The sequence below is a fragment of the Phaseolus vulgaris genome, chromosome 1, assembly GCF_000499845.2.
Source record: "Phaseolus vulgaris cultivar G19833 chromosome 1, P. vulgaris v2.0, whole genome shotgun sequence".
Classification (NCBI taxonomy): Eukaryota; Viridiplantae; Streptophyta; class Magnoliopsida; order Fabales; family Fabaceae; genus Phaseolus; species Phaseolus vulgaris.
Window position 1 is genome coordinate 25,678,420 of NC_023759.2, and position 10,958 is coordinate 25,689,377.

At 30.3% G+C, this 10,958-nt stretch overlaps 1 protein-coding gene across 1 annotated transcript; it reads right to left on the reverse strand.

Annotated features, from left to right (window-relative positions):
- Positions 1-1,894: 1,894 nt before the first annotated feature.
- Positions 1,895-4,042, reverse strand: LOC137813810 (peroxidase 44-like). The gene is made up of 2 exons (XM_068616242.1): positions 3,842-4,042; positions 1,895-2,641 (listed from the first exon to the last, which is right to left on the reverse strand). The coding sequence occupies exons 1-2, from the start codon at positions 4,040-4,042 to the stop codon at positions 1,895-1,897; spliced, it is 948 nt and encodes a 315-aa protein (XP_068472343.1).
- Positions 4,043-10,958: the final 6,916 nt, after the last annotated feature.

The window sequence follows — 10,958 nt, forward strand, 5'->3', positions numbered from 1 at the left end:
GAGTTGTAAACAAGGACAAACAATTAGGAACAAGTGGAGGAACTTAAGGAATCATCATTGAAGTACAAAGCCTTTTAATAGATGAACCAAACTCAAGATTGAGTGTCATTCCACATTGAACCAAACAAGCACAAGGAATTGAAAACACAAATACCGAATCAAATTAAGCTACAAGTACAAAATTGAAAAGGAAACACAAGAATAACAAGAGTAATCGGTGGAAATTGAAGAACAACACAAAAGGAACAAAAACAACCGATTGGAATTGCTAAAACATGATTCGAAATGGAAATGAACATGGAAGGAAGAAGGAACTTATTTGGATGCAGACTTGAAAGGGATGGACACGCCACTTGGATGGTGAAAGGTCCAAGATGAGTGCTAGTTGTCGTCACTTGAAGCCCTTCAAAGCTCACAAGATAAGACTAGTGAAGGAAATCAAATATCTCACAATTTTCTCTTAATTTGAGTAGACTTTCCTTTCTTCAATTTCTAATTCTGAATTTACATGAGCATGACACCTTTATTTGTAGTGCGAGGGTTCTGAAAAATAGGTGGGAAAATTCAAATGAAACTCATTTGAAATTCCCACCAAAAACAAGTCACATGGAAGGTGTGACTTCACATGGGATGTGTGACTTGGTTTCTTTCTTTGACACCTCCTAAAACTACACCTACACCTTCTTTTTATGTCACATGGAAGGTGTGACTTATCTTTGTACATTTGCACCTCTTATATCTATATCTACACCTTCCTTTTATGTTCTACTACAAATACCAAAATGAAATTACAAATAGAGACATCTAATGATGCTCATCTCCTAAAGCCTTGGCCTTGCTCCTCATGGGTTGGGCTTTGGGCTTCTTGGGTTTGGCCTTCTTGGGCTTGGGCCTCATCTTTTGAGAAGACCAATAAGAAAAACTTTAAATGTTTTGGCCCTTGTCCATTCCTCCTATTAATGAAGTCTTTATTTGCTTGTTGAGATGACCCTTCAAGTGTAACATCCTTGATCATCTTCATGTATTTTTTATTCTCATCGTTCCTTCTCCAACATAGATAATATAATTTTATTTTCTTTTGTTCAAAAGATGATTTTGTATAAAACTTTTAGTTGAAATGTCTACTATATATTATATTTGTATGCAATGTTTCTATGGAAGTTTTATGCATTTCAAGTTTTGATTTGAAGGCAAAACCATTCCAATTTAAAAAAAAAAAAATGTCCACAATTTACACAAGACCATGAATTGGTAACATTAGTAAAGTGCATGGTCTGACGTAAAATTGAGATTTTTCTTTACTTTTTTTCTATTACAAATTTATATTTGATGTGTTATTATGACGTAAATTCAAAGTTTTTACGTCAGAGAGTAGGTGAACCATAAATTTATGTCACAAATAACTATTAACAAACGTAAAAGACCCTATACAGACCTATGCCTCTTCCATGTTAGTACAATAAACTTCCTACATCAATCTATCATCTAAATTTCTAATAAATAAGAACATTCCGCAAAAGCATTTGAATATTTCAAAGAGCAGTTGTAAATATTCATACCTCTCTTTAAAAAAAACAATTATTTAATAAATTCCTTCATTAATATTATAATAATGATAATAAAAATAAATAATAAATATAAAAGTTTAAAGATTTTATTATTCTTATATTTATAAAAGAGTTTATAATTTGTTGTATTTTGTGAACAGTATCAGAATATATTTATTTCTATTTCGAAAATGAAAGTTTGTCACATTATGGTAACCGATAATTCCAATGCTACTTATTCATTGTTGATATAATAATTAACTAGGTGGAACACACTTATACCTTTCTTTTTAGCATGAATAAGAATGAAGAAAAAGAAGAAAAACACATGACAACAACTGTCTAATCTAGTTGCGGGTATTGAAAACGGAGCATTTCTTGCGGATTTCTCCTTGACTCCCAACCAGAACATCAACACTCCCCATCTTTACCATCGCATTTGCAAAGCTCTTTTGGAACTTAGCCCCATTAGAAGCGAAATCTGTGACAAACCCTTTGGTACCTTTATCCAAGGCAAGTTGCTGATCAATCTGCAGCACCCCTTTCTTCGCAAGAATCTGCTGGTAGAACTTGTTATCAACAAGCAGAGAAGTGTTCTGGTCTAAGGGAGTAGAAGGATCATCATCTCTGGAGCTGCACAACTTCACCAACTTAGTATTCAACGCAGGGTCCATTGTAGGGTCAGGAGTCGAGAGTCTATCAGCAAAGAAACTGCAGTGTGCAACCCCAACTGTGTGTGCACCAAAAAGGGTCACCATTTCCTGCGTTGTGAGGCCCAAATTCCTATTGAAAAATTCAGAGATTATTGAGACGGGGCTGGTGGGTCCTGGAATGTTCACTTCTCTGACGTCTGAGACCAATCCATCGCGTCTTCCCGTGGGAACTTCGTATTTGGGTCCTCCAGATAAGGCCACTGCACTTCGGGTAGCTAGGGTTATGATGTCTGCACATGACACTGTTGAAGGGCATGCAGATTCCAGGCTTTCCTTCACTTTATCGATTAGGTCAAAGCCCCGAACGTCGTCGTTTGTTCCTGAATCTTTCTCTGCTGTGTTAGACGTTGTGGAGTTTATAAGTATGGATGCATCGCAACCCTGTTGCTCCAAATTAAGAAGAATGTTTGTTAATTACTTTAGTTGTGAATTGTTGTTGGTTCAAGTAGGTTGGTTGTGCAGAAAATAACACCACATTAACATATTGTACACGGAAGAAAAAGAAAAGATAGTGTTAAAAATATTTTATATGTGCAGAAAGTGACGTAAAATGAGTTAAAGTTATCATTTTAAAAATATTAATAAGTTAATTAAAAGAAAATATTAAAAAAATCATTAGAATTAAACATTTTCTTACAGTGTTTATAAAAAAAATAGTTTTATTAATGTTTATTAAAAAAATTAGATCACATCAAGATAAAAAATAGTTGTAAAAGTATTAGTCGAGAAAACTCTTATTAATTTAAGTAATCAAATTACTTTTATAAATTCTTATACTTTTAATTTTTTTCTAAAAATTATATTCAAACAACATATTTTATCATAAAATATTTAAATCCATTAGAGACAAGGTTACCTATTTTTTTTATCACGTCATTATATTTACAACTTTTTCTCTATTACTCTCTTTTTTAACCACACATTCCAAAAATCAAAGTTTTACCTTCAATACTTTTCAAATCTATAATAGTTTACTCAACATATTCTCGATTTCTTTTAAAAACAATGATATATAGTATGAAAAATACTTATAAAAGCACATATAAAACTTATATGTTTAGTTCCTATACGATTAATTGCTTTTAATTACATTGTGTTAGGTCTCCATTTCCTAATAGTTTTAGAATATTGGACTAATAGTGTGTTTGAGAATCAATTTTACTTAACAAAATCATACCATTATAATAGATATAAAAAAGACTATCTGTTATTTTACTTTCATAATAAAGAAGCAATAGATTATATTTTAGCATGAAACAAATAAAAATACACTATAAAAGATAGAAAGTTATTTTGTGTAGTAATGAAAACTTGAGATTTTAAAATAGAAAGTACAACGAACAATTAGCTTAGATATAAAAGCCAAATGATCAATTAAACTATAGAAATTAGACACAAAAATTCAAAATTAACAGATAAAAGATATGCATAACGATTCAAAATGGACAGAAAACATCAGAACTCATAAAATTTGTTCAATTTGCTTTAAAGGAATAAAGACTATATACATTGAAAGAATGGGCATCTAGCATTGGCTCTTTCTATATGTGTGAGCTGAGATTGAGATTAAGGGTATCTTACTCTGACAGCACAGTCATGGAAATGCAAGCGAAGCAACGCTGCAGTAATGGTCTTGTCACGATTGAATCGATTCTGCACAGCTTTCTTCACAATGGACTCCGCTTCTGGGCATGAAGACTCATAGAATCCAACCTTCAAGTCCCCAAATACTAAGGGAAGTATGATGCAAAAGAAGGGCAATATAACAATGATCTTCATCATTTTGGATGCTTAAAATTTTTACCTTTTCAACAAGAAGTTTTGTGACTCTTGGAATTTGACTACATATATATATAGAGAGACAGAACAAACTGTAGTTCACAGCAAATTGCCGCCTTATAATTTTGTATTGCCGATATGCAGCTAATACAGCCAAACTGTGAGAATTTGTCGTTGAAAATTACTCCATTAAGGTAATGCTGAAATTCTGATAGCTGTATGATATTCATATTACTTTTCTCGAAAGCGTTACAATGCAACATGTTCAACACAAAACTACAAAATTATTACATGTTAGATACTAGATTACTAACATAAAAATTCAACTAAATAAGAGATGAAAATAACGTAATTTCATTAAAGGAAAAAAAAATTACAATACTTCTCTTTTAAACTCCAAGCAGAAAAAATAGTCTTATCTCTTAGAAATAGAAAAAAAAATTATTAAAAGAAGTTTAAATATTTGAAGAAAATCATGAAATAAAAACCAATTTTAGAGACAAAAATAATTAGTTGCTATAGTGACTAAATTAAAGACCATTTTAAAGACTAAAAAAAGTTTTGGTTTCTAAATTAGTTTCTATTATTATTAAATAGTTTCTAAATTGGTATCTAATTAGCTACCAATGTTTTTAACTACCAATTATTTAGATTCTAAATTTGGTAGCAAAAACTTTGTTAGTTAATTAGATACCAATTTAGAATCCAAAAAAATTTTTAGTCTCTAAAATGGTGTCTAATTTAGTTACTATAACAACTAATTATTGTTTGTCTCTTAAATTGGTTTCTATTTAATGATTTTCTTGAAGTGAAAGCACAAACTTATTTTTCCTCTTAAATAGTAACAAAGAAAGGATAGTGATTTTTGTGTGTTGATGGAAACACCCTTCAAACGTCAGCGAAAGATTATAAAAACTTCAAACTTTTTCTCAAACTTCAAGAGAGAAACTTGAGAGGTACCCACTTTCAAGAAATGTTCCTTCGGTGGAGAATTTAGGAGAGGAATACTCTCCTTTTTAAGTGACTTTGAAGAACAAGAAGACAAGTTAATATACAAACTCAATTCTTACTTTGTTTTATCTATAGTTAGAGGAGCTCCTTAACACTCAATGAACTAGGAGATGTGTGACTAATTGTGAAAAGTGTAACTAAACTTATAATTTTCTTAGTCTCCTTGGAACCAAGTCGCAAATGCCTCATTTCAACCTCTTTTATTGTGTTTATAAGGTCCAATGCTCATTAGATGGACGCATAGTCATGGACTTGTGGGAGGACATGGTTAACTCTCTTCATGTCTCTTCAATTAGGGTTTTTTACTTTCCTAATGAAGAATGTTGCATGTTGACTTCAAAGTTGACACTCTACTTAGGCTTTGACTTTCCCAATCAACTCTCATGCAGTATCCAAATTGACCCCTCTTATGCATCTATTTTTTTTACACAAAGAAAACCCTAATCTTATACATTTTTCTACTCCCAATATTAACATTTTAAAACTAAGAAGAAGGAAAAGATTTTCAACAAGAGGACTCTCCTCGATCAAGGCTCCATCTTCCCCAATCTTATAAGTTCAAGTTGTAGTGGTTGGATGTCCTCCATCAGATCTCCATCTTGAGAAGGATCTGTCCTCAAATCCATATAATGCTCAATAACCACCATTTTTATTTTCCTTCTGAATCATAGACCCATATGCAAAAAAATACAAGATAAATTCTATTTAAAGAAAAAAAAAAGGAAATGGGGCACCTTTTGTTAAAAATGCTCATAAGAAAATGTAGGGACCATCAAACTATTTTCGTTCACTTTATGTTGTTATTGACTAAGTCAGAGAACAACAACTCAAAGTTCTGTTTTTGAAATTTTCCTGGAAATAAATGAAGGGTTCCACATTTCTCAAAATAATATTTTAGAAGCATGCATACTCGGTTAGAATTTTCCTATTTATACTCCTCCTTAAAGATTTTCGCTTTTATTCCTTTCTTTTTCATTTTTCTCCTTTTTTATCTTTTTCTTTTTCTATTTTTTATTTCATTTTTATTTCTTCTTATCTCACTTGTTGAAGTGCGAGAAGAATCAAAATTATTTTACTTTCTTTATAAGTGAAAGTTATTTTGTTGGTGTAGCCATCATGTATAGTTTTGTGATCATATTGTCATGACCTTCCAAGTATAATGTGCCCAAATTTCATGGGAATAACATCACACAAAACATTTTTATTATAATTGTCCATGGAAATAGGTACACTTACTTGTTCCTTGACTACTACACTACCATCATTTTTAATTCATTCAAGTTTTGTAAGGTTTTGGATGGGGTTTCATAGTTAAGGCTAACTTTTCCACCAATCTAAAACTATAGTAGTTGCAACAAGAACCATTATTCACAATGATTAAACAAATATTTTGAAAGATTTTATAGTATGTGAAAGAGGTTCTCTCGTTGTGGCTCTTTTAGCTCAACATTTTGGTTTCAAAAAATCCTTCTCACCAATAAAAACTCTCCTTCACAAAGGGATTTTCTCTTCAAATTCTAGAACTCCTCATGAGGTCAAGATGTCAATTCATCCTAACTTTCAATTCCTTAGTCTTTTAAAACCATGACTTGCTTGTTGAGGCACTCTGAAGCATAGTTCCCCCTTCCAAGATAGTGAAAGCACTAGATGCCTCATATTCTAGATTCTTTGGAGGAACTTTCTTCACCTGTTTTTTTTTTTCATTTTCTTCATTTTTCTCTTCCTCTTTCCCTTTCTCGTTTAGATTTGGAGGGTAACCCTCCCTCTTGGAATGTCTCCTAGTGTAGGATGTGTTTGGGTTGTCCCTTTCTAAGGTAGGTTTTCTTAGAAATGGTTGCTCTACCCTCACAGATAGTTGAACTAAATAATTTAAATCATTATAAGGTAATAGTTCAAACGTATACCGAATGTCTTGGTTAAGGAAACTTTAGAACCTATCCATAGTTATTTTAGGCTCCTCTCTAATCCCGCTATAGCAACTCCCTTTTTTGTATGTACTCCTAAACACTCATGTCTTTTGGTCTGAGTCTTTGGAGTTTATCCATTAACTTCCTATCATAATAGGAGGGCACATGCCTTTTCTTAGGGATGCCCTAAGTTCGTTCTAATACCAGATCTTGGGGTTATTGTGAATCTTGCGATTTCTCACTAAGTTTATCTACCAATACATGGCCTACTTGGTAACATTCGAAGATTTGCTCCACTTTCATTTCTCAAACTAAGTATTCTTCTACATTTCTTTGCTATAGAATGGGAAAGGTCTACCTTACAAACAAAAAGAAAAGGTATTATCAACCGTCAAAATTCATCTCTAATATCTAAATTTTGTTGCTAAATGAATATTAATGAAAGAAAAACTAGGGTAAAAAATTTGTTTGATATAAGCTTGTTGGCAATTTACTATAGACTATTATTATTAATATTTTAAAAAACAATATTCATTATTAATTTATTATTATTATTATTTTTGTTAATATTATTAATAAAAGTATTATTATTATTAAGATTATTCTTATAAATATTATTAATGATAATAATAATAATATTGATATTAATAATACTATTATTAATATTAAAATTATGACTATTATTACTAAGATTGTTATTATAATTAATATTATTATTAAGATTATTGTAATTATTATTATTATTTTTAATATTAATATATTATAATTATTATTAATTTTATTAATTTTATTAATATTATAATTGTTATTATTAATATTATTGTTATTATTAATATTATTGTTCATATTATTAATATTATTGATTGTAATTATTATTAGAATTGTTTTTTATTATTATTAATATTATTATAATTATTAATATTTAATTTTATTATAATTATTAATATTATTATAATTATTATTAATATTAATATTATTATAATTATTATTAATATTAATATTAATATTATTACAATTATTATTAATATTAATATTAATATTATTACAATTATTATCATCATTAGTATTATTAATATGAAAAATATTATTAAAATTATAATTATTGTTGTGGACTTACCAACAAAATTTATCGATTTGTGTTCAATTAACAAAAGATATTATGGATAGATAATATTGCTGCCCAATTACCGACCAAATTTACCATTGAATATTGACTCACTTTTTAATAATTTTTTAAATTTTCAGATCTGATGGATTCATTTGTAGGTAATAAAAAAATTAATGACAAACATAAACTTGTTTGTAATAAGAAATTTTCTTGTAGTGAGACTACTTAGAAAAGCTTAAATGTCTACGTCTATGATGTTTAGGTGGTTGTTGGTAGTACTCAACATTATAATGATTATTAAACATCCCATCACGTTTTTTCTAGTCAGAGATCCCTCATATTGCTTTTACAAATTGTCCTTGCTAAAAACTTAAAAAAAAAAAAACTTTTCCTAATGTGTGGAAAGTGTCCTATTGACCAAATAAATGTCACTATTTAAGGAACTTACCCTAATTGTCATTGAGACCTGAAAAGAATAAAGAAACACAATAAAATTTTCAAGGTAAAAAAAGAATTTTAAGTGAAAGTACAAATGACACTTAGAGCCTGTGATATACTTCCACAATTAACATGTGATAGCTATTACAAAGTTTCAATGGAATTGCTCTAAAGGCATTTTCCTAAACATCAAAGTAAAAGAAATATTATACAAAGGAACCAAAGATAAAAATTCAAAATTTCATGACAAGCACAAAACACCGAAAAAATTCGGTTAAGCCTCCTCTCAAGTGTACAGTCTTTATGAAAAGTTCTCATTTTCCTCCAAAGTCTTGTATGCAAGCAACCTTCCACCATCTCTCCCACCAACACCTAAGATGCTACCTTTGAAATGGTGAGTTTCAAGCTTAACACCTAAGATGCTACCTTTGAAATGGTGAGTTTCAAGCAAGAAGCTTAAAGATAAAAAATTTAGATTTAGAAAGATAAACATAAAGTGATAGAGGAGAAATGACAATACTCAAAAGAAAAAGAACCTAGTGAATGACTCTAGATTTGATTACCAAAAACAAAAATCTAAACTCAAGTTGAATCCTTATAACATGCAGCTGCAGTTTTCATAGGAAATAAATGAAGACAAAGAACCACTCAAATATGCTTGAACAATATTATCAACTAGTAGATGTTAGGACATGTATCAATGAGTGGATGTGAGTTGTTTTAGCCTTTCTTTTTCTTTTCTTTTCAAACTTTTGGCCTTCACTGTAATTTTTTTTCTTCATATTTTTCCAGATTAAGAGGCCATACATTTCTTTTTATATACTCCAAATTTTGAATACAACTCACAAGCAAGATCATTTTTTACTCATATTCAACTACAAATGCATGTATCATGTTAAGGAAATGAATTCAACTTTAGAAACTTAAGATATATGACATATAATGGCATGGTATTATTGCAGGTTTTTATGGAAATATTTTTCAGATTTTTGCTTATGAACTAAAAACAAAAGAACTTAAGCAATAAGGAAAAATAACCTAGGCAAGTTTGGCTACCATTTTTTTTAGCAAATTTTGCATAAAGCAAAATAGGACTACTTTTAGGAATTTATGACAAGTAAGGGACTAAACAAACCCTAAAAAAACATGGAGGATTAAAAAGTTAAAGCAAAGTAAACAAGGTTAAAAATCTAAGACTAGAACATGCAATAGGAAATCATAATCATTGATTCAAGAACGGAACAAACAATTCAACCAATTAAGCATGTAAAAACATGAATACAACCTGGGAATAAACTATCATAAATTCAAACAAAGATGGGCAAGATGTATTCAAACATAAAAAAAAAAGATTGAAAAAGGAAATGACACTTACCTCTTGATGAATCTTAGTCTTGCTCTTGATATCAAATGATGGAAGCACCCTTCAAGCATCAGAAGACTTAAAATAACTTCAATTTTTTCCTGAAGCTTCAAAAGAAAAACTTGAGGCGTAGTCACTTCGAAGAAAGGTTCCTTGGTGGAGAACATAGGAGAAATAATCCCATTTTTAAGTGACTTTGAAGAACAAAAAGACAAGCTAATATGCAAGTTTAATTTTTATTCATTTCAAAAGTGAGTTACAAAAGGGAGGGAAGGGCTTTGTTTATAGCTAGATGAACTACTTAACACTTAATGGACTAGAAGATGTGGGACTAATTGTGCAAAGTGAAACTGCACTTAGAATTTTCACAACATTTTGTAGCCTCCTTGAAACTAAGTTCCACATTGCTCATTTCTAGCTCTTTTCATGTGTTTATATAAGGTCCAATGCTTACAAGATGGATGCATAGCCATATGGAATTGTGGGAGGTTGTGGTTAAATCTCTTCATGCCTATTCAATTAGGGTTCTGACTTCCCTAATGAAGAGGATTACATGTTGACTTCAAAGTTTTACTTGGGCTTTTCCTTCCCTAGTCAACCCTCATTTGGCCTAAATGGATCCCTCCTATGCATCTATTTTTTTACACAAAGAAAATCCTAATCTTATAAATTAACATTTTAAAACTAAGAAGGAAAAGATTCTTCAATAAGAGGACTCTCCACATTCAAGGCTTCATCTTCTCCAATCTTCTTAGTCCAAGTTGTTATAGTTGGAGGGTTTAGGGTTTACAAAAGAAAACATTCCACTCCTTTTATAATAAGAAAAATAAGCAACAAAGTAAATTTTCTTTGATCTTCTCACATTCTTTCACATGAAGATTTTAATGAAATTAATCAAATCTTTATATTATGTTTTATTCTTTATTATCACTGGTGCAAAAAAGGTGAAAAACGACAATCATTTTAGCCTTAAATTGGCGACTTTCTGACCATTGTTTTTGAGTGTGTAGTCCATTATCTTCAAGCAAAGAAGGCAGTTATTTAGCCGCCATGTTACATTCAGTCTAAAACGGGGACTATGGTAAAAGTCGT

Bases quoted from the DNA above. Each gene is read 5' to 3' on its own strand.
- LOC137813810 (XM_068616242.1), bottom strand. From the start codon at position 4,042: ATGATGAAGATCATTGTTATATTGCCCTTCTTTTGCATCATACTTCCC. The intron at 2,642-3,841 runs GTAAGATACCCT...TTGGAGCAACAG, and splicing joins TCCATGACTGTGCTGTCAGA to GGTTGCGATGCATCCATACT.